General features: G+C 49.0%; 1 protein-coding gene across 1 annotated transcript in view; it reads right to left on the bottom strand.

The window, feature by feature from the left end:
- Nucleotides 1-658: 658 nt before the first annotated feature.
- The window catches only part of LOC120993875 (E3 ubiquitin-protein ligase MYCBP2-like), a 145,982-nt gene continuing 121,833 nt past the window's right edge, over nucleotides 659-24,807 (bottom strand). Inside the window, exons 25-29 of the mRNA XM_040422346.1 lie at nucleotides 2,995-3,167; nucleotides 2,784-2,909; nucleotides 2,565-2,692; nucleotides 2,392-2,483; nucleotides 659-797 (exon numbers count right to left, since the gene is read on the bottom strand). Coding sequence (XP_040278280.1) covers nucleotides 659-797; nucleotides 2,392-2,483; nucleotides 2,565-2,692; nucleotides 2,784-2,909; nucleotides 2,995-3,167 — 658 coding nt within the window. The remainder of the gene's footprint in view (nucleotides 798-2,391; nucleotides 2,484-2,564; nucleotides 2,693-2,783; nucleotides 2,910-2,994; nucleotides 3,168-24,807) is intronic.

Genomic DNA, 24,807 nt, shown 5'->3' with positions numbered 1-24,807 from the left:
GATAATAGTAAGTGCAGTAAGATCCCCGGGCGCCGCTCCACATGTCTGTATAGTTAGTTCACAATGTCAGGATCGGTGAAAGGTCCTCTTTAATGCTAATCTCTAAAGCGCTGAGGAATCTCTAAAGCACTGAGGAATAGGGAGTAAAGTAATCAGGATAATATCCGTGTGACTTCCGTTTTTTTGCGGATCCATTGTAACAATGCATATTCTTGTCCGCAAAACGGACAAGAATAGGACATGTTGTAATTTTTTTTGCTGGACTGCGAAACATACGGATGCAGACAACACACAGAGTGTTGTCCAAATTTTTTTTGCAGACCCATTGAAATGAATAGGTCTACATAAAAACCGCAAAAAAAAATAAAAATGCAGATTAGATACAGACCAAAAATACGGTTGTGCAAATGGGGCATAGGTCTGTAAATTAAACCTCACAAAATGTAGGAAAGAGATGTGCAGCACTCGAGATACAAAAGCATTTAAAGCTTTATGCACACAAACAGATACCGGAACATTTATACCATAGTTGGTCTTTATTAGGCCATCACAAAACACATCAGTTTTAACTAAAACGTCAGAAAATAAAATGATTATACTTTGACCAAAAATAGTCATTTAGTTATAGAGATAGGCATCAAAAGAATGAAACTAAGAATTACCCATCATCTGTTGTAATTGACGCTTGTCCATGAGAGCCACAGTCGCTGCTAGGACCAGACACACGTGCCCATGCCACATACCACCAGCCAGCTTGTAAAAGGACCGGCTCATCAAACATCATAGCATATTTCTCTCTAGGGTGGAAAACAAAATCAAGCGTCAAATAGTCTGTAATTTGTTAATTAGCTCTTCTGGCTGTTTACCTCAGGCCCACTGACATCACGACTAGTATTATTGGCCTGGGCAGGGCAACGTCCCATTGAAGGGAACGGAGCTTAGCTGCGCCCAGGCCAGTGATACTAGTCGTGAATTGAAGGAAACAGGGAGACGGCCACTGCCAGCACTGCTGCCTTCTCAAACAGCTCATCTACCCAGAGGATAGATCCAGGAGTGGATTCCAAAAAGAGGAGACGTAGAATCTGCCCATTATACTTTCTAAATGATCCTTTCATGAAGCACACCTGGTGTTGGCATCAAAAACTGCATCACAAAACCTTTTAAAAACTGAACACACTGTATATGGGTAAGCCTAAGTATACATTCACACAGCGGATTTTTGCCACAGATTTCAGCACAATTCTGTGCAGACATCCGCTCAGTATGCATGCTGAAACGGACTCTAGTTATTTTCAATAGAAGACTGCACTGACAACGTTTTTTTAATGTGGCGTTTTCCAGACCACACCAACAATGGACATGTCCATTCTTGCCCCTTACTGCGTGGACACCATGGGAAACCACAGTGGGAGTCTGAGCAGTTTAGGGTGGAGTCTGAGCAGTTTAGGGTACTTTCACACTAGTGTTTTTGTTTTCGGGTATTGAGTTCCGTCCTAGGGGCTCAATACCGGGGAAAAACTGATCAGTTTTATCCTAATCCTTATCCCTTAGCGGGGTGTCATACAAGCGGAGCTACTCAAGGTATCGCACCTGAGCCGCCGCTCTAACCCAGCTGCACATGCAGAGCGGGAACCTGGTCTCCAGGGACGCCAATACAAATCACATGATCGCTGTTATGCGGTCATGTGTTCTGACTGCATACCCGGAAGCTGTGCTTAAATAGCACAGCCGGGAAATACTGTTTGCTGCCGCGTCCTCATCCAGACAGCGGTCACGCGGGACATCACAAGCCTGCATCATGAGCCTCCTCTGAGCGACACTACTACCCACCAGAGCTACCCACTGAACCGATACGTATGGGCATCCTAGTGGATACGCAAGTCCTCTGACTCTTTATATGCTCTTCATATACCTGATACCAGTCACTCTATTTAACCTTGATAAGTGATGTTTTACATGTACCTATAATGGCTGCCATCTGTGTTAAGACCACTATCAACACTATTATCTACCATATTTAAATATGCTATATAGGCCTTGTTTTTCTCCCTTAATCGTGGATCAACATTTCTATGAGCTGGGAGGTTACACTATAGTAATTGGATTAGCAGGGGGTGACTGGATGGACTGTAATTTAAAGGTGCTGCCATCAATATCGCCGCAATTTGCGGCCTTTGACTAAGGCCCTATTTCTAATGTTGGTGTACAATCAAAATGAGGGAGCATTTATATAGAAGGAGAGAGCACAACATCCCTCTGTGCAGACACTAAGGACAAAAAATAAATAAATGCTCCTCAGGAGGTAGGCTAAGCCATTATCTGCATGGCATCCTGGGCAAGTGAGAATGAATGGGACGCATGTATGATTGAGTAATTAACAGATGAACTCACCTGGCTGCACAGTCATATGCAAGAACATCAGTCTCGGCTAGAAGATCCCCATCTGTTTCATGGTCACCTCCATCAGACCCCAATTCAAACAACTAAAAGTGGTGAAACAAAGTTCACTATGTTTTCTTGAGAAAGGTCCACAAGATCTCTAAACAAGCCACATGACAACATACCTTTATTTTTGCTGTGTATTCACCTCTCCCACCAAAAAGACCCAGCCCTCCAAGAAGGATGTCCGTGTCAGCACAGAAGCGGATTGCTTCAACTGAATGTGCAGAGTAGCCCCAGCCACCACCATGACCTTAAATGACAAGCAGGGTACATTTTAGAGATGCCGACCAAGCACTGGCACTTTTTCACCACTATTCGAAATCCAGAAATAAGATTCATACTTTCAAATCGGTTTACAACACTGTAATCTTCCTTTGAATAGACTTTCAGTACAGACTGAGTTTCCTCTTCCGTGCTCGAGACGCCCATCTTCAAGTCCTGCATTGCAGCCAATGTGTCGAGGCATCCTGGAGTAAAGAAAAAAACGTGAAGGGCAAAAATAAAAACCTATTTAAGTGGCTGGAAATGTTCACACAAGATAGATTAACTTACCTAATATATGCAAAGCTGCATGTGATCGGGTGGTCACTGCTTTTTGTCCAGTAGGCAGGGCCAGCTCGGGGCTTAGTATGCTACACCGTAATTGCATGTCAGGGGCGGATGGAAGCCTCGAGTCGGCTATGACTGCATTATAACACCACAGCTCTCTTGTGTTTGTTTGAAACCTAGAATAAAACGTAACATGTATGCTGAGCACAGTACTCCACTGGCGATTAGGCATAATGACAAGATTCATGAAAATATAGGAGACATTAACCCCTTAAGGACCTTGCCATTTTTCACCTTAAGGACCAAGAAATGTTTTGCAAATTTGACATGTGTCACTTTATTTGGTGATAACTTTAAAACGCTTTTACTTATCCAAGTCATTTTGACATTGTTTTCTCGTCACATATTGTACTACATGACGGTGGTAAATTTGAGTCAAGATACTTCATTTTTATTTATAAAAAAAATACCAAATTTACCAAAAATTTGGAAAAATTCACAATTTTCAAAATTTCTATTTCTCTGCTTTTAAAACAGATAGTGATGCCTCCTAAAATAGTTATTGCTTTACATTTCCCATATGTCTACTTCATGTTTGGATAATTTTGTAAATGACATTTTCTTTTTTTGGGGACGTTAGAAGGCTTAGAAGTTTAGAAGCAAATCTTGAAATTTTCAAGAAAATTTCCAAAACTAAAATTTTTAAAGGACCAGTTCAGGTCTGAAGTCACTTTGTGAGGCTTACATAATAGTAACCACCCAAAAATAGCCCCCTTTTAGAAACTCCACCCCTCAAGGTATTCAAAACTGATTTTACAAAAACTTTGTTAACCCTTTAGGTGTTCCACAAGAATTTATGGAAAATAGAGAAAAAAATTCAAAATTTCCCTTTTTTGGGCAGATTTTTTATTTTAATCTATTTTTTCCAGTAACCAAGCAGGGGTTAACAGCCAAACAAAACACTATATTACCCCGATTCTGTAGTTTACAGAAACACCCCATATGTGGTCATAAACTGCTGTACGGGCACACGGCATTGCGCAGAAGGAATGCCATATGGTTTTTGGAAGGCAGATTTCACATGTCACATTTGACGTCCCCCTGATGCACCCCTAGAGTAGAAACTCCGTTCTGTCCGGAGGCCGCAGGAGTGGAGATGAGCGCCTCCATTGTGGAAGCGCTCATCTCCATATTCATCTGTATCGCCGTCCTCAGGACAGCGATACAGATGAATGGTGCGGAGGAGCAGGGGAGAGGCATCTCCCTTGCCTGCTCCTCTGATAGGCTACAGGCCTAGGCCTGTAGCCTATCAGAGGCCGTTGCAGGCGGCGCGATGACGTCATTGCGCCGCCTGAGCCGTACAGTGCAGGACACAGACCGGAAGAGGCCTGCATCGCATCACTGACAGCAGCATAAGGTAAGTATACGAGTTTAATGTTTTTATTATTTATACTATACTGTGGCAAGAAGGGGGGTGGGGGCCCTATATACTGGCACAATATAGGGGAGGGGCACTATGGAGAAGCACTATGGGGGCCCTATATACTGGCACAATATGGGGGGCACTATGGAGAAGAGGGGAAGCACTATGGGGGCCCTATGTACTGGCATGCATTATTGGGGGGCTCTATGAAGCAGTGGGGGGAGGGGGGAGCACTATGGGGGCATCTACTGGGGGCTTTATGACGCGGCTCTGCCTGGCTCCTAACTTTTTTAGCTGGCTCCTAGATTCCAAGGAAATTTGTCAAGCCCTGTCTTAGATGTTTATGAAGTTTCACTCTCTTTCAGCATGGCTGTATCATACTCTGTGAATGTAGAACCGGCCATATTATAATTATAGACCCTGCTGCATCATAACCATAGAACCCAGCCGCCTGATGGAACCCGGCCGCCTGATGGAACCCGGCCGCCTCATAGAAGCAGCCGCATCATAATAGGTGGTGCTCATGTACTGGGAGACGACTTGCCTCACCATTACTTGTTGATTGGGGAGACGCATCAGACTCTGTCTTGGATCTCCTTTTCAATAGGATTTTGTTCTTCACCTCTGAAGATTATCAAGCGCCTGACAACCCTTTGCCGGCTGGTAAAGAAAGTTGTCAATATAATGGAGCAGCAGAACATCCCCAGGATGATCAAGTGGAGGAAACCTAGTGGCCATCGGCTGATGAGCCCCCCGCAGATGTTCCTCTGGGTCCTGTGCCTGTTTTCCTCCGTTTCCACCCTTGGACTGTGTATCCCGGCTCTTCCCAGCTCCTCATATCCTGCCGGCTTCACACTGATTGGACTCATTTTCCTGGGACATTTGCTGCTGCACATTCTGACGGTTTCCAAGAACTGCCGCAGAGTGGATGCAGTGTTCATTGATTACCACCCAGTGAGAGAGACACAAAACATCTATCTCCCCAGAACTCTGAACAGACGCGGGCGGAGAGTATTATTGATGATTTCTTTTATATTCGTCATCACTCCAGTTCTGTTGGCCGTTCTCCTGACAGTGACATCCATGCTTGTAATATCTGAGCTTGGACACTGGTCCACCATGTCTATGAAAACCCTGACAGGATACGTCCTCTGTCTGTACTTGTACCTCACGTACCAATTGGTAAAGCCATGACCTGAGGATGAGACTTCAATAAACCTTTTATGTCTCGTAATTGGTGTCAGTTTCATTTGTTACAATAATAAGGTTTAGATCAGAAAATCATCTCATAGGGAGGCGTGAGAGGATACTGGGGAAGCGCCTGCGCTGTGATGGTGAGAGGTGAATGTAGCAGTCAGGGAAAGACATGGGAGGTGGGTGACCGTCCACTGACAGGGTTACTGCTCACATGCAGGGTACTAGTATAACCGACAAGTAATTAACACTTGAATGGTCAGTAATTATACTTACACACTTTTCTGGATTGTCAGACGACAATAGAATACTTGATACAGTATAAATCAAGGGAGAAAAGTATTAGGACTGGGGTCCAGCGCCAGGACCATGGATAGGCGAGGGTGGAAGCCACCTCACTACCCATAACGGGGAGCGCAATCGCAGCAGCATTTGCAGCTGTTCAACCTCCTAGGCCTCGGGCCGCTAGTCCTGAAGCTTGAGGCAGTAGAATAGCACAAGAGGTCGCAGATCACGCTGTGGCCTGCATCGCAGACGGTGGTGAGGAACGAGAGTGAGGTAGGGTTGAGCGGTATACCGCTGTTCACGATATACCGCGGTATTAAAAAACTGCGATATCGCTGTTTCGTAATTGCCGCGGTATTTTGGGACGTCATCGAAGCGGTCATGTGTGCTGACCGCTTCTAAATCTGCATCCGCCCCTGCACAGCGCTGAGTAGTGAGTACAAACACATTACTTCCTCTCGCTCCTGGCTCCTTCTTGCTCCGTCTCCCTTATTCTTCAAGTTTTCCTGTCTCTGGAGAGACTTTTCCTGCGGCTGCCTCGCTCGTGTGCTCTAATGACAAAATTACAAACTTATTACTTCCCGCAGCGGGCCGTCCCCGGCTCTCCCTCCTCCGGATGTCAGAATCGGAGCACACAAGCGAAGCAGCCGCGGGGAAAGTATATCGTAAAGTATTATTGTATGTATGGTGGCCTGTGGCCACAAGACTTTATTATAACGTCTCCTTGTGGCCCCCCCCCCCCCCCATACAGTATAACGTCTCCTTGTGGCCCCCCCATACAGTATAACGTCTCCTTGTGGCCCCCCCATACAGTATAACGTCTCCTTGTGGCCCCCCCATACAGTATAACGTCTCCTTGTGGCCCCCCCATACAGTATAACGTCTCCTTGTGGCCCCCCCCATACAGTATAACGTCTCCTTGTGGCCCCCCCCCCCATACAGTATAACGTCTCCTTGTGGCCCCCCCCATACAGTATAACGTCTCATTGTGGCCCCCCCCCCCATACAGTATAACGTCTCCTTGTGGCGCCCCCCCCCCCCCCCCATACAGTATAACGTCTCCTTGTGGCCGCCCACACAGTATAACGTCTCCTTGTGGCCGCCCATACAGTATAACGTATCCTTGTGGGGGGCCCTATATACTGGCACAATATAGGGGAGGGGCACTATGAAGAAGAGCGGAAGCACTATGGGGGTCTATATACTGGCACAATATAGGGGAGGGGCACTATGGAGAAGGGCAGCACTTTGGGGGCCCTATATACTGGCACAATATAGGGGGGCACTATGGAGAAACACTATGGGGGGCCCTATATACTGGCACATTATGGGGGGCACTGTGGAGAAGAGGGGAAGGAGCACTATGGGGGCATCTACTGGGGGCCCTATGCACTGGCATGCATTATTGGGGGGCTCTATGGGGAAGTGGGGGGGGGAGCACTATGGGGGCATCTACTGGGTGCTTTGACGCGGATCCGCCTGGCTCCTAACTTTTTTAGCTGGCTCCTAGATTCCAAGGAACTTCGTCAAGCCCTGGGGTCATGTGATATTTTTATACAGCAGGTTGTTATGGATGTGGCGATACCCAATATGTCAGTTTTTATATTTTTACTTGGGTACTTTGCGCCCCAGGACGAGCATTCTTGTCCTGCGGTCCTTCTCTTCCCCCACGTGAGGTGCTGCGATCAGCAGCAGAGATCCAGCTGTTACTGACAGCCAGATCCCTGCTGCATCCACCAGCATCGGTGATAACTCCAATGCCGGTGGATTAACCCCTCATACGCCGCAGTCAGCGCTGACCGCGGAATATGAGAGGTTTGCGCTCCCTTTCCTCACGCTGCGGTGGCAAGGACCCTATGGTTGCCAAGGCAGCCCCAAGCCATTCCAAGGCCTTGGTGCTCGGTATGTACGGAGGCCTATGAGGCCCAGCCCCCAGGCTGGGTCTCATAGGCAAACTATCAGGGTATTACACTGTGTAATACACTGATAGTCAATGAAGCACAATACAGATGTATTGTGCTGCAACGAAACAGGGATCAGACCCTGTAATGTTGAAGTCCCATACTGGGACAAAAATAAAAAATAATAAAAGTGAAAAAAGTTTACAGAAAATGTAAAGTTTTAATAAAAAAAAAAAAAAAAAAAGCCCCTTTCCCATAAAAAGAGAGACATATAAAATTGTAAAAAAATAGAAAAAAAACCTAAAAAAAAAACAAAAACTGACATATTAGGTATAGCCACGTCCGTAACAAACTGCTGTATAAAAATATTACATGAACTAACCCAGGGCTTGGCAAATTTCCTTGGAATCTAGGAGCCAGCTAAAAAAAGTTAGGAGCCAGGCGGAGCCGCGTCATAAAGCCCCCAGTAGATGCCTCCATATTGCCCCCCATAATGTGTCAGTATATAGGGCCCCCATAATGTGTCAGTATATAGGGCCCCCATAATGTGTCAGTATATAGGGCCCCCATAATGTGCCAGTATATAGGGCACCCATAGTGCTTCCCCTCTTGTCCATAGTGCCCCCCATATTGTGCCAGTATATAGGGCACCCATAGTGCTTCCCCTCTTGTCCATAGTGCCCCCCATATTGTGCCAGTATATAGGGCACCCATAGTGCTTCCCCTCTTGTCCATAGTGCCCCCATATTGTGCCAGTATATAGGGCCCCGATAGAGCTTACCCTCTTCTCCAGTGCCCCTCCCCTATATTGTGCCAGTATATAGGGCCCCATAGTGCTTCCCCTCTTCTCCATAGTGCCTCCCCTATTGTGCCAGTATATAGGCCCCCCCATAGTGCTTCCGCTCTTGTCAATAGTGCCCCTCCCCTATATTGTGCCAGTATATAGGGCCCGATAGTGCCCGCATATAGGGCCCCCACCCCCTTCTGGCAACAGTATACTATAAATAATAAAAACAATAAACTCATACTTACCTTATGCTGCTGTCAGTGATGCGATGCAGGCCTCTTCCGGCCTGTGTCCCGCACTGTACGGCTCAGGCGGCGCGATGACGTCTGACTCCCGACACCCCCATGATCAGATGTTTGAAAAGGCTGCGCTGATCTGCGAGTGCTTAAACATCTTGTTAGGCCAGAGATGCTACAGTACATCGGTCACGTGGTCTAGGCACAGCTCAGTCCCATTCAAGTGAATGGGGCTGAGCTGCAATACCAAGCACAGGCACTATACAACGTAAAGCGCTGTGCCTGGACAGCAGCAAGGAGGCGGGAGCACTCACAAGAGCTCCACTGCCTAGTCACACAGCTGATGAGCGAGGGTGCTGCGAGTTCGACTCCCGACGATTTGATAGTGATGACCTATCCTGAGGATGGGCCATCAATAGCGAATTTCCCTTTAAAGGGCTATCCTAGGGTCACATACCTGAGCAAAAAGTCACGTGACTCATTGCTCTGCAAGCCTAAACCCTAAAAACATTAGGAGTATATTGGCCAAACCAGCGATGAGGCGTCACCTATGTGTCAGATGGCCCAGTGACATGACGCTTTGATGACAAGGCACTGCTGCGGTCAATCATTGGCTGCATCAGTCACGTGACCTGTGTTAAACTGTATGTTGACATGGGGAGACCCGTGATCTGAAAAGCCAGTGAAGATGGAGCCGGAACCCAACGGCGGTGTTTTGGAAAGTATGATTATCACCGCAAGTCCGGCCACGCTTGGGTCAGGGGGGTGGAGGTATGTATGTAAAAAAATATCCCTAGGGGTGAACAACCCCTTTAATAATTCTGGTGGGTGGCAAATGTGTGGTCTTATTAGAGACCCCAGCAGGACTGGGACAAAGTATTTCGGTGCCCTAGGCGGAGCAGGCAATTTGCCCCTAAATAGTCCCCCCCATAGTAATAGTGCTCCCAGACTGCCCCCATTAGTAATAGTGCCCCCAATAGGGTTAATACTCCCCCTATTAGTAGCAATGCCTACATACTGTGCCCAATAATAATAATAATAATGATGCCCCCAGTAATTATAAAGTTTCTCCAGCAATGCCCCATGTAGTGCCAGTAAATAATGCCCCTCCATGCCATGCTCCCCTGTAGTGCCAGTAGACATAATATCTAATTTGTAGTGCCAGGTATATATAAATGCCCTCCCTTTCCTAGTGCCCCAAGAAGTGCCAGGTAAATATATGCTTCCCCTCCCCCCCATTTCTTAGTTCCTCCATTAGTGTTGACGTTTAGTATTGAAATAAAACACAACACAAAACATAGGCCACTTTCACATCTGTGGCATGGAGATCCGGCCGCCTGGCCGGACAACGACCGCAGCGTGCAGCAGTTTGTGTCTGCCGGAATACAAACCGCGGATGTGAAACTAGCCTTACCTCACTCTCGTTCCTCACCGCCGTCTGTGATGCAGGCCACAGCGTGATCTGCGACCTCTTGTGCCTCAAGTTTCAGGACTAGCGGCCCGAGGCCTAGGAGGTTGAACAGCTGCAAATGCTGCTGCGATTGCGCTCCCCGTTATGGGTAGTGAGGTGGCTTCCACCCTCGCCTATCCATGGTCCTGGCGCTGGACCCCAGTCCTAATACTTTTCTCCCTTGATTTATACTGTATCAAGTATTCTGGATTGTCAGACGACTATAGAAAAGTGTGTAAGTATAATTACTGACCATACAAGTGTTAATTACTTGTCGGTTATACTAGTACCCTGCATGTGAGCAGTAACCCTGTCAGTGGACGGTCACCCACCTCCCATGTCTTTCCCTGACTGCTACATTCACCTCTCACCATCACAGCGCAGGCGCTTCCCCAGTATCCTCTCACGCCTCCCTATGAGATGATTTTCTGATCTAAACCTTATTATTGTAACAAATGAAACTGACACCAATTACGAGACATAAAAGGTTTATTGAAGTCTCATCCTCAGGTCATGGCTTTACCAATTGGTACGTGAGGTACAAGTACAGACAGAGGACGTATCCTGTCAGGGTTTTCATAGACATGGTGGACCAGTGTCCAAGCTCAGATATTACAAGCATGGATGTCACTGTCAGGAGAACGGCCAACAGAACTGGAGTGATGACGAATATAAAAGAAATCATCAATAATACTCTCCGCCCGCGTCTGTTCAGAGTTCTGGGGAGATAGATGTTTTGTGTCTCTCTCACTGGGTGGTAATCAATGAACACTGCATCCACTCTGCGGCAGTTCTTGGAAACCGTCAGAATGTGCAGCAGCAAATGTCCCAGGAAAATGAGTCCAATCAGTGTGAAGCCGGCAGGATATGAGGAGCTGGGAAGAGTCGGGATACACAGTCCAAGGGTGGAAACGGAGGAAAACAGGCACAGGACCCAGAAGAACATCTGCGGGGGGCTCATCAGCCGATGGCCACTAGATTTCCTCCACTTGATCATCCTGGGGATGTTCTGCTGCTCCATTATATTGACAACTTTCTTTACCAGCCGGCAAAGGGTTGTCAGGCGCTTGATAATCTTCAGAGGTGAAGAACAAAATCCTATTGAAAAGGAGATCCAAGACAGAGTCTGATGCGTCTCCCCAATCAACAAGTAATGGTGAGGCAAGTCGTCTCCCAGTACATGAGCACCACCTATTATGATGCGGCTGCTTCTATGAGGCGGCAGGGTTCCATCAGGCGGCCGGGTTCCATCAGGCGGCTGGGTTCCATGGTTATGATGCAGCAGGGTCTATAATTATAATATGGCAGATTCTACATTCACAGAGTATGATACAGCCATGCTGAAAGAGTGAAACTTCATAAACATCTAAGACAGGGCTTGACAAATTTCCTTGGAATCTAGGAGCCAGCTAAAAAAGTTAGGAGCCAGACGGAGCCGCGTCATAAAGACCCCAGTAGATGCCCCCATAGTGCTCCTCCCTCCTACTTCTCCATAGAGCCCCCCAATAATGCATGACAGTACATAGGGCCCCCAGTATGTGCCAGTGCTTCCCCTCTTCTCCATAGTGCCCCTCCCCCATATTGTGCCAGTATATAGGGCCCCATATAGTGCTTCCCCTCTTCTCCATAGTGCCCCTCCCCCATATTGTGCCAGTATATAGGGCCCCATATAGTGCTTCCCCTCTTCTCCATAGTGCCCCTCCCCCATATTGTGCCTGTATATAGGGCCCCATAGTGCCCACTCCCCCCATATTGTGCCAGTATATAGGGCCCCCACATCCCTTCTTGCCACAGTATTGTTTTTATTATTTATAGTATAAACTCATATACTTACCTTATGCTGCTGTCAGTGATGCGATGCAGGCCTCTTCCGGTCTGTGTCCTGCACTGTACGGCGCAATGACGTCATTGCGCCGCCTGCACTGGCTTCTGATATGCTACAGGCCTAGGCCTGTAGCCTATCAGAGGAACGGGCAAGGGAGACACCTCTCCCCTGCTCCTCCGCACCATTCATCTGTATCGCTGTCCTGAGGACGGCGATACAGATGAATATGGAGATGAGCGCTTCCACAATGGAGGCGCTCATCTCCACTCCTGCTGCCTCCGGACAGAACGGGCCCCCATCCGGCGCTCCGCACCTGTCGCCCGGGCACCTTTGAAAACGGGCTGACAAATACCCAAGCGCCAGGACCAAATTCCTGATCGCCATGGCGACCTGGTGCCTGGGATTTGTCGAGCCCTGACCTAACTCCTCAGGTGAACACCATAAAAAATAAAAACAGTGTCAAAAAAGCCATTTTTTGTCACCTTATATCACAAAAAGTGTAATACCAAGCGATCAAAAAGTCATATGTACCCTAAAATAGTACCAATCAAACTCATCTCATACCGAAAAAAAATGAGCCCCTACATAAGACAGTCGCCCAAAAAATAAAAATAAAACTATGGCTTTCAGAATATAGAGATACAAATTTATTTATTTTTTTTAAATGCTTTATTACGTAAAACATATTTGATATTGTCGCATCCGTAACAACCTGCTCTATAAAAATACCACATGATCTAACCTGTCAGATGAACCCTTTGAATAACAAAAAATAAAAAAGGTGCCAATTTTTTGTTACCTTGCCTCACAAAAACTAATATAGAGCAACAAAAAAATCATATGTACCCTAAAATATTACCAACAAAACTATGGGATAAGGTGTCAGTTTCCAAAATGGGGTCTTTTTTGGGGAGTTTCTACTCTAGGGGTGCATCAGGGGGCGTCAAATGTGACATGGCAACTTAAAATTATCCCAGTGAAATCTGCCTTTCAAAAACTGTATGGCATTCCTTTCCTTCTGTGCCCTGCCGTGTGCCCGTACAGCAGTTTATGACCACATATGGGGTGCTTCTGTAAACTACAGAATCAGGGTAATAAATATTGTGTTTTGTTTGGCTGTTAACCCTTGCTTGGTTAACTGGAAAAAAATGGATTAAAAAATTGAAAATCTGCCAAAAAAAGTTAAATCTTTGAATTTTATCTTTATTTTCCATAAATTCTTGTGGAACACCTAAAGTGTTAAAGTTTGTAAAATCAGTTTTGAATACCTTAAGGGGTGGAGTTTCTAAAATGTGGCCTTTTTTTGGTGGATTCAATTATGTAAGCCCCACAAAGTGACTTCAGACCTAAACTGGTCCTTAAAATACCCTGATAGTTTGCCTATGAGACCCAGCCTGGGGGCTGTGCCTCGTAGGCCTCCGTACATGCCGAGCCCCAAGGCCTTGGAATGGCTTGGGGCTGCCTTGGCAACCATCGGGTCCTTGCCACCGCAGCGCGGGGACCCGATGGCTAAGGAAAGGGAGCGCAAACCTCCTATATTTCGCGGTCAGCGCTGACTGCGGCGTATGAGGGGTTAATCCACCGGCATCTGCGTTATCACCGATGCTGGTGGATGCAGCAGGGATCTGGCTGTCAGTAACAGCTGGATCTCTGCCGCTGATCGCGGCACCTCACGTAGGGGAAGAGAAGGACCGCAGGACAAGAATGCTCGTCCTGGGGCGCAAAGTACAGGCCCTTTAGGACGATCATTCTCGTCCTGTGTCCTTAAGGCGTTAAAAGCTTTTAAATATATGACTAATAGAGCGCTATGTATAAAATGATAAATGCAAAACGCAGTTAAGTAATGGTTATGGTGAAGGATTTAGATATCAAAGGCTACAGACACTTATGGTGCATTCATTTTACTGTGTATATTGGGCTAAAAAAATATAGTTTTTGTAATATGGGTATATTAAATATTTTGAACAGTTTGGCTTCTACAGCTTGCATGCATTACAATACATTGCAGTTTGCAGAATGCTGTTCTGTGCTAAATCTGTCAGGCATGTTCCAGATGCCTCGGTTTGCAGGCACACCTGTCTTCTCACAAGCCATCATCTAAGCAGAATTTTAATCAAATCAATGTTGATTAGATCAGAATTCAGCTCAGAGGAATGTTCAGGAGAAGACAGGACAGGCTGGAGAACAAGTCGCCAGAGAGCTTGCTGGACACATTTAGCACAGAACAGCATCCAGAAGCTTACAAGCTAATGAAACCAAACTGTTCAAAAATTTAACAAAAACCTACTACAAAACAAATTTTTAACAGTACAATAAGAAAAAATAAAGAATGTATATGAAAAGGGACCATAGTTTTTAAAGGAGTTCTATCACCACCTTTATGCTGGCAGAATAAGGTAGTGACAGGCACGCTGGTTTCAGTAGTGTCTGTTATGTGTATATAATGAAGTTTCTGAAAGCTTTAGCATATATTAGCTGCAGCACTGGCATCAAGCAGTCTGTGTATTCATGAGCCACCAGGATATCCCTGCCCACCCATGGATGATTGAGAGCTTCCACCCTATTAGGGCACGTTCACATGACCGTGTGTAATCCTTATCCATTTTGCGGTCTACAAATAACTAAACCGTGTGTCCGTAATTTGTTTCTGTATCAGTTCTGTGTGTCCGCATTTTGCAATAGTAATATTAGAATATTTGGCACCAAGTTCAGGGGCAGGGACTTCAATTACACGGAAACGGATCCGCAAAAAACGGATGATATACGGAATGACTTCCGTATGTTATCCGCAAATTGCGGATCCATTGACTTGAATGAGGCTGTGGACTGATCTGTGCGGACAATAGTAGTACAAGCTTCATATTTTTGCGGATGAGAAATGTGGAAACACGGATGCGGACCACATACTGAATGTTGTCCACTCATTTTAATCAATCACTCATAGGAATGAATGGATCCGCATCTAATCCGTAAAATGTGGAACGGAAGCAGATCGGACAAAAGGAGATTTTTGTGAAACTCACCTGTAAAATCTTTTTCTCGTAATTTCCATTGGGGGACACAGACCATGGGTATAGCTTAGAGATATTACTAGGAGGGACACTATGCAAAAAAAGAAGCTCCTCCTCCTCGGGCTATACCCCCAGGCACCTCCAGGAGAACTTCAGTCGTTGCAAAAGCAGTAGGAGAAGGAGAACGGAAACAAAACATTATGGAAACCATCACACAGCACACCCTAAGGCGTAAACCAAAAAAGGGGGCGGGAGCTGTGTCCCCCAATGGAAATTACGAGAAAAAGATTTTACAGGTGAGTTTCACAAAAATCTCCTTTTCTCGTTCATTCCATTGGGGGACACAGACCATGGGACGTCCCAAAGCAGTCCATGGGGTGGGAAAAAAGAACAAATCCAACACCGCCAGGAATAAACGTCCAGTAGTCAAACCGGAACCACAGCCTGCAATACCCTGCGCCCAAGAGCAGCATCAGCCGAGGCCAGAGAGTGTAACTGATAAAACTTTGTGAAAGTATGTAAGGACGACCAAGTGGCCGCCTTACACAACTGGGAAACGGATGCGCGATTGCGTCTAGCCCAGGAAGCACCCACTGCCCTTGTGGAGTGAGCGGTAATCCGCGACGGCGGAACGTGGCTGCGAGCGCGATATGCCGCAGCAATAGCGGAACGGATTCACCGCGCCACGGTGACCTTGGAAGCCGCCAGGCCCTTACGGGACCCTTCAGGAATCACAAAGAGAGAGTCTGAACGCCGGAAGGAAGCGGTAGCCCCCAGGTACACCTTCAGGGCCCTGACGACGTCCAGGGAGTGGAGAGCGCATTCCTTGGGGTTCACCGGAGAAGGACAAAAAGAGGGCAGGACAAGATCCTCGTTAAGGTGGAAGGGAGAAACCACCTTGGGCAAAAAAGAAGGCACCGGTCTGAGCACCACCTTATCCTGGTGAAAGACCAGAAAAGGTTCCCGGCAGGAAAGTGCGGCCAGCTCCGAAACTCGCCTGATGGAGGTTATGGCCACCAGAAAAACTACCTTCCAGGTGAGTAAAACCAGAGAGATCTCCCTCAGAGGTTCAAAAGGCGCCGCCTGAAGGGCGCGCAGAACCAAGTTGAGATCCCAGGGGGGCAAGGGAGGCACATACTGAGGAACCGAATGCGCCACCCCCTGCAGGAAGGTTTTTACAGGTCTCAAAAAGGCAATGGACCTCTGAAAAAAGATAGCCAAAGCAGAAACCTGACCCTTTAAAGAACTGAGCGACAGACCCATGTCGAGGCCGGACTGGAGAAAAGACAGCACCACTGGGACAGAGAAACGTAGGGGCGAGTAGCCCGATTTCTCACAAAACACCAGGAAGGCCTTCCAGGTGCGATAATAGATTCGTGAAGAAGCCGGCTTTCGAGCCCTGATCATGGTTCTTACCACCGCATCAGAGAAGCCTCTCTTCCTCAGGATGGCGGTCTCAACAGCCATGCCGTTAAACGCAGCTGCCGTGAATTCTGGTGGAAGAGCGGCCCCTGAGACAAGAGATCCTCTCTGTCGGGCAGAGGCCACGGGACGTCCGCCAACATACGAGCGACGCTGGAGAACCAGGCGCGACGAGGCCAATCCGGAGCGACGAGAATGGTTGGTATCCCCTCCGCCTCGATCTTGCGCAGCACCTTCGGCAACAGAGGAATCGGAGGGAAGACGTAAAGGAGGCTGAACCGCTGCCATGGAAATACCAGCGCGTCCACCCCGTCCGCCCGTGGGTCTCGAGCGCGGGCAAGATACACCGGCACCTTGTGGTTGAGCCGGGAAGCCATCAAATCTACGTCCGGACGGCCCCATCGGTGGCAGATGTCCTCGAACACCTCCGGATGGAGAGACCACTCTCCCGGATCCACCTTGGTGCGACTCAGAAAATCCGCCGTCCAATTGTCGACTCCCGGGATGTACACTGCCGACAATACCGGAACATGAGACTCCGCCCATAAGAGGATCCTCGCTACTTCCCGCATTACTGCCCGACTGCGAGTCCCGCCCTGATGGTTGACATAAGCCACAGCCGTGGCATTGTCCGACTGAACCCGCACCGGGCGAGTCGCCAGGAGAGGAGTCCAATGGGAGAGGGAGTGGAAAATCGCCCTCAATTCCAAAACGTTTATGGGGAGACGGGATTCCTCCGTCGACCAGACACCCTGAACTGTGAGGTTCCGGAGAACACCTCCCCAACCGATGAGGCTGGCGTCGGTGGTGACTATCGTCCAGGAGAACGGAAGGAAGGACTTTCCTGACGATAGGTTCAGGGGAGACTGCCACCAAGGGAGAGACGCTCGAACTTGCCGGGACAGACGAACAGGAGTGTCTAGACCCCGAGGGTTCTTGTTCCAGAGGGCAAGGATCATCTGTTGTAGCGGACGAGTGTGAAATTGGGCGTACGGAATCGCCTCGAAAGAGGAGACCATAAGGCCCAGCACCCGCATGCACTCCCGAATGGTGGGACGTGGAGAGCGTAGAAGGAGCACCATTGCCAGACGAATCTGGGAAGCCTTGGAATCTGGAAGAAACACCCGAGAAATCGAGGTGTCCAAGATCATCCCCAGGAACGAGAGTCTCTGGGAGGGGTGCAGAGAGGACTTGGGGAGATTGATCAGCCATCCGAACCGTTCCAGGGATTGAACCGTGATTCGGATGCTGTCCTCGGCCTGTGGAAGAGACGGAGCTTTTATCAAGATGTCGTCTAGGTATGGTAACAAAGAGATGCCCCTGGTGCGAAGAAGCGCCATGAGAGGCGCCAGAATCTTCGTAAAAACTCGAGGGGCGGTTGCCAACCCAAAAGGTAGGGCGACGAACTGGAAATGACGCCCCCCTATGGCAAAGCGCAGAAAGCGATGGTGGGACTCTGCAATAGGGACGTGCAAGTAGGCGTCTTGAATGTCCACAGACGCGAGAAATTCTCCTGGAAGCAGAGAAGCAATAACGGAGCGAAGGGACTCCATGCGAAACTTCCGCACCCGTAGAAACTTGTTGAGAAGTTTTAGATCCAAGATTGGACGCACTGACCCCTCTTTCTTTGGAACAACGAACAGGTTTGAGTAAAAACCTGTCCCTTGCTCTTCTGGGGGAACGGGGGAAATGACACCACGGTCCAGAAGAGAGGAGACCGCAAAAAAGAGGTCCGAGGCCCTGGCTGGATCCCCCGGAACGCGAGAAGGGAAAAAACGTTCCGGCGGGCTGGACGCGAACTCCAACTTGTAGCCGGACGTCACCACTTCCAGAGCCCAGGCGTCCTGAACGTGAGCCCTCCAGACCTGTTGAAAGGAGAGCAGACGGCCCCCCACCACGAGGGGTGGGGGCACCCCTTCATGCGGAGGGTTGCTTGGGAGCAGGAGGACGGGCTGACTGCGCCCGAGGCCGCCAAGAAGGCTGGGGCTTGAAGAAAGGCTTCTTGCGGGAGTCCTGGGACCCCCCTGCCGATGAGGACGACGGCGTCCTGGCAGTGGAGAAGCGACGAAAGGACTGGCCCCGGAAACCTGAAGGCCGAGACCGAAAGGGACGCTTGGTCCTGGGCTGGGGTAGATGAGTGCTCTTGCCCCCTGTTGCGGCAGAAATGAATTCATCTAGTTGAGCCCCAAAGAGCCTGGACCCTTCAAAGGGAAGGTTAGCGAGGGATCGCTTGGATGAGGCATCAGCATCCCACACCTTCAGCCAGACCTCCCTGCGCTGAATGACAGAGAGGGCCGAAATACGGGCAAAGAGGGAGCCGATGTCCATTGAAGCCTCACAGAGATATTTAGACGCTTGAGACATCTGGATGATAAAATCCAGAGTATCTGCAGAGGCGTCCTGCTCTGACAGATCCTGGTGGTGGCGCTGCAACCACGTTGTAAGGGCTCTGGCGACCCAAGCCGACGCAAAGGCCGGTCGCAGGGAAGCGCCCGCCAGCGAGAAGATGGACTTGGAAAGTGAATCCAAACGTCTGTCCACCGCATCCTGCAGAGAGGAACCGTCTAGGACGGGAAGGGCCGTGTTCTTGGCTAACCTGGCCACCGGAGGATCTACCTTAGGGGAAGAAGTCCACTTTTCCACTGTGTCAGCTGGAAAAGGATAAAGCGTATCCATACGCTTGGTGGCCGAAAATTTTTGATTAGGTCGATCCCAAGCTTTTGATAGGACCGCAGTGAATTCCTCGTGAATAGGGAACACGGCGGACTCCTGTTTCTTGGGTGGAAAAAGGGAGAACTCCCGACTAGTGGAGGGAGGAGAATCCCCTTGTATATTAAAAGTGTCACGGACAGCTGCCACCAACTCGGTTACCATGGTGGAAAGCTTAGGCAGGGGTTCCCGCTCCGTGACTTCGTCCGATCCGGACAATTCCCCATCGGATTTGCGCTCCCTGCGAGGGGGAGAGTCAACCGGGCATGCCTCAAGGCGAGGGGGAGAAGCGGAGTCATCCGAGGAGGAATGCTGCCGCTCACGCTGCCTTTTAGAAGTCAGACGCCCTCTGTGAGAGTCGCTGAGAGGGGATGGAGTGGTGGATGCCACTGGATTAGTAGCCGCCATGCGCTCCATGAAGGACATGGCTGCCTTGGCAACTAAGGCCAGATCAGCTGCCGCATTAGACATGGCGGAGGCCCAGGCGGGTACCGCTGTATCCGCAGGGGCAGAGGGAGGACCGGGCTGAGCAAGAGAAGGAGGCTGATCCTGTCCGGGAGCAGGGCATGAGTCACAGGAACCAGTGACAGAAAAAGGCCTAAGGCATATTTTACATGACTCCAGTGGAGCCTGAGAGGAAGCCTTGGAAGGCTTAGGGGCCCCAGGTTTAGGCATGATGGTATTCCAAAAAAGATTTCCTACCAGGTTGCTGCAATTCCTACCACCCAGGCAACAGCAGAAGTCTCCGGTCACCGAGAAAACTGAGGAGCTGCACGGCCGCAATCCAGCAGAGTCTCCGGCGTAGGGAGAGACAGAGCTGGACGCCGAGGCTCCGCCCCCTTGGACGCGTCATTGCGGCGCGAAATAAGCGCGCGCGCGCGCATTTCAAATACACCCCTTCGCCAGATACGGCGCAGCGGGGGTTAATATCGGGAGGAGCAGGCCGGCGGGAGCTGCAGAGAGCGCAGCGGCCATAAGATAAAATACACTCCCTCAGTGCCAAGATTGCCGCCGATGCGGCCATAGGCTGAGCTGCAGGCAGGTATCAGTGGAATCACCAGCCCTCCCCAGAAAGGCCCCCCTCCCAACGGGAAAAAATGCCCCCAGCCGGTCCTTCTCTAGCTCACCTCAGGTCACAGAGCGCCAGACAGACGACATGAAGGGGTGGGGGGGAGGGGGGGAAAGGAGGGAGATTGAAGCAGGCAATACTTATCTGCACAGCATGCTCCCTCGATGTCCAGACCAGCAGGGATTCACCTCTTCAGACGTCTGACTCCAATCAAGGAGAGCAGTGCTCTGGTGGAGGGTAGGCAGCAGGTGTCCCAGCAGCTGGTGGGATGCCAGAGCTAACATGTCGAGTCTGGATCCACTTTTCTTCTGTGGGGGAATGGGAGGTAGCCAGGAACCTTCAGAAGACCGTGGCAGACCCTCCACAGGGGCCAGGAAAGCGCAATGCTGACCTGCGTCCCCATCTGAAACCAGAAAAAAAAAAATAACAAACAGGAGAAGAATAAATGTCAACCTCCTTGAACGGACACTAAGCAAAGACTGAAGTTCTCCTGGAGGTGCCTGGGGGTATAGCCCGAGGAGGAGGAGCTTCTTTTTTTGCATAGTGTCCCTCCTAGTAATATCTCTAAGCTATACCCATGGTCTGTGTCCCCCAATGGAATGAACGAGAAAGATAAAATTATACGGTCGTGTGAATGTACCCTAACTTGCATAGGGAGAAATCTATTCATCATAGAGTAGGCTAACTCTGGCAGCTCATGGACACAAGGACTTCTTCCTCGCAGCCGATGAGAGCGCACTGTACATTTCTCAGAAACTACACTGCTCAAAAAAATAAAGGGAACACTTAAACAACACAATGTAACTCCAAGTCAATCACACTTCTGTGAAATAAAACTGTCCACTTAGGAAGCAACACTGAGTGACAATCAATTTCACATGCTGTTGTGCAAATGGGATAGACAACAGGTGGAAATTATAGGCAATTAGCAAGACACCCCCAATAAAGGAGTGGTTCTGCAGGTGGTGATCACAGACCACTTCTCAGTTCCTATGCTTCCTGGCTGATGTTTTGGTCACTTTTGAATGCTGGCGGTGCTTTCACTCTAGTGGTAGCATGAGACGGAGTCTACAACCCACACAAGTGGCTCAGGTAGTGCAGCTTATCCAGGATGGCACATCAATGCGAGCTGTGGCAAGAAGGTTTGCCGTGTCTGTCAGCGTAGTGTCCAGAGCATGGAGACGCTACCAGGAGACAGGCCAGTACATCAGGAGACGTGGAGGAGGCCGTAGGAGGGCAACAACCCAGCAGCAGGACCGCTACCTCTGCCTTTGTGCAAGGAGGAACAGGAGGAGCACTGCCAGAGCCCTGCAAAATGACCTCCAGCAGGCCACAAATGTGCATGTGTCTGCTCAAACGGTCAGAAACCGACTCCATGAGGGTGATATGAGGGCCCGACGTCCACAGGTGGGGGTTGTGCTTACAGCCCAACACCGTGCAGGACGTTTGGCATTTGCCAGAGAACACCAAGATTGGCAAATTCGCCATTGGCGCCCTGTGCTCTTCACAGATGAAAGCAGGTTCAGACTGAGCACGTCACAGATGTGACAGAGTCTGGAGACGCCGTGGAGAACGTTCTGCTGCCTGCAACATCCTCCAGCATGACCGGTTTGGCATTGGGTCAGTAATGGTGTGGGGTGGCATTTCTTTGGAGGGCCGCACAGCCCTCCATGTGCTCGCCAGAGGTAGCCTGACTGCCATTAGGTACCGACATGAGATCCTCAGACCCCTTGTGAGACCATATGCTGGTGCGGTTGGCCCTGGGTTCATCCTAATGCAAGACAATGCTAGACATCATGTGGCTGGAGTGTGTCAGCAGTTCCTGCAAGACGAAGGCATTGATGCTATGGACTGGCCCGCCCGTTCCCCAGACCTGAATCCAATTGAGCACATCTGGGACATCATGTCTCGCTCTATCCACCAACGTCACGTTGCACCACAGACTGTCCAGGAGTTGGCAGATGCTTTAGTCCAGGTCTGGGAGGAGATCCCTCAGGAGACCGTCCGCCACCTCATCAGGAGCATGCACAGGCGTTGTAGAGAGGTCATACAGGCACGTGGAGGCCACACACACTACTGAGCCTCATTTTGACTTGTTTTAAGGACATTACATCAAAGTTGGATCAGCCTGTAGTGTGTTTTTCCACTTTAATTTTGAGTGTGACTCCAAATCCAGACCTCCATGGGTTAAAAAATTTGATTTCCATTTTTTATTGTTGTGTGATTTTGTTGTCAGCACATTCAACTATGTAAAGAACAAAGTATTTCAGAAGAATATTTAATTAATTCAGATCTAGGATGTGTTATTTTTGTGTTCCCTTTATTTTTTTGAGCAGTGTATATTCGACTTCTGGAATCGGCATGAACGTCGCTTGTTTATCCTTCCCTCAGAGCAGCATAGATGTGGCAACAAATTCCCTTTGACAGAGTTCAAACAAAGCAGATTGGAGATGCAGATTCCAAATGGCCAACTTATAAAAAAAAAAAAAAAAAAAAAAAAAAAAACTATCTGCAAGGAGCAGAAAGAAAAAAAACAACAACAGGATTTGTTGTGGATTTTCACACCTTCAACATATAGTGGTGAAATCCGCAGTGAATCTGAAGTAAAAGCTGTGTGGATTTTATTGCGAAACTGATTTCTTTTGCCCCTAAATAGAAAAACCAATGAGAAAACTGATCTTCCAACATACTGCATTCAGACTGGGTCCCTTTGGGGCCACAGCTGTGCTGCATGCTGTGCATTCATCAAAAGTGGTGTTAAGCTCTCAAAAATCTCATGTGGAATCCAGTTTTCCTTTACACCAGTTTTGATAAATCTACCCCAATGTGTTTGATTGTGCACACTACCGTGCCATATCTTTAAAGGGAACCAGTCACCTCAAAAATGCATCTACCCCCGCCAGCAGTACCTCATAGTAGCCCGCAGCCTGTTATCAATCATATGTTTCATCCTGTTGTCCGGTGCTGCGCAAGTTCAAAAAACGCAGTTTTATTCTCCATCAGCGCTATAGTGCCGGCCAGCTTGAAGTCAAGGTAACCACGCCCTAACCGTCCCCGCATGCGAGGTGCGCTCTGTAGTAGAGTTGTTGCGATACCAATTTTTTTATTCGGTTTCGATACCATGAAAAAGTATTGCGATACTCGATACCATTCGATACCACGTGAAAAAAAAAAAAGCCACATGCATTCTGCATTTTAAAAAATGGCGAATCGCGCAGTATTTTTTTATTTTTTCTGTTCTGGCGTTCACCGCATAGATTTTTTTTATATTTTAATAGTTTGGACTTTTCTGACGTGGCAATATGTAATATGTTTATTATTTATACATTTTATATGTGAAATTGGGAAAAGGGGGTGATTCATACTTCATATGTTGGTGGGGTATTTTTTTCCTTTTTTTTTTTACACTTTTTATTTAATAACGATTCCCCCCCCTAGGGGCCAGAACCTGGGATCTTTTCATCCCTTGTCCTATTCACCCTGATAGAGCTCTATCAGGGTAATTAGGACTTCACACTGTCCCTGCTGCTCTGTGCTCTGTGCACACAGCATCACGGATGTTACCATGGCAGCCAGGGCTTCAGTAGCGTCCTGGCTGCCATGGCAACTGATCGGAGCCCCAGGCTTACACAGCTGGGGCTCCGATCAGAAGCTGCCACTGCACCACCAATGAGGGGGAGGGGAGAGGACCTTGTGGCCACTGCCACCAATGATTTTAATACTGGGGTGGTAGAGAGGGGCCGGCACCAATGACTTTAATGGGATGCGGGGTTGAGGGGGGGGGGGGGGGGGAGAAGGGGCACACTGCACCACCAATGATAATTACCCCTTAATACAGGAGGCGGGTGTCAGGGGCAGGATGCCGGCAATGCGATTCTGCTACCGGCACCCGCCTCCTGTATTATGGGTTAAAGTCTACTTTTCCTGGGTCCAGACTTTCAGTATTAGGCTACACAGAGCGGCGCCCAGCGATGTCTCAGCACTCACCATTATTCCTGGGCGCCGCTCCGTTCGCCCGCAGTGCCCCATTACTGTCTCCTCTCCTGCTCCACATGCTGATTACTATCGGAGGGATGGGGAGGAGACATCAGCTTCACTAGTGGGCGTTCCTTCTCCCTGGCTGTAGCGCTGTCCAATCGCAGCGCAGGAAGGAACGCCCACTAGAGAAGCTGATGTCTCCTCCCCATCCCTCCGATAGTAATCAGCATGTGGAGCAGGAGAGGAGACAGTAATGGGGCACAGCGGGCGAACGGAGCGGCGCCCAGGACTAATGGTGAGTGCTGGGACATCGCTGGGCGCCGCTCTGTGTAGGAAAAGTACTATCATTGATGGCGCAGTGCGCCCGCCGCTCCTCCACCCCTCTCTTCTCATTGGTGGCAGCGGCGGCAGCAGCACAGGGGGAGGGAGAGACTGCTTCCTTCTCCCCGTGCTGCTGAGAGAACATGAGCGCGCTGAGAGCAGCGCGCTCATGTTCAGAAGCGCAGCCCAGTATCGAAAAAATGGA

The sequence above is a fragment of the Bufo bufo genome, chromosome 3, assembly GCF_905171765.1.
Source record: "Bufo bufo chromosome 3, aBufBuf1.1, whole genome shotgun sequence".
Lineage (NCBI taxonomy): Eukaryota > Metazoa > Chordata > Amphibia > Anura > Bufonidae > Bufo > Bufo bufo.
Note: the sequence above shows the minus strand (reverse complement) of the source record. Positions and strands in the feature narration are given on the sequence as shown.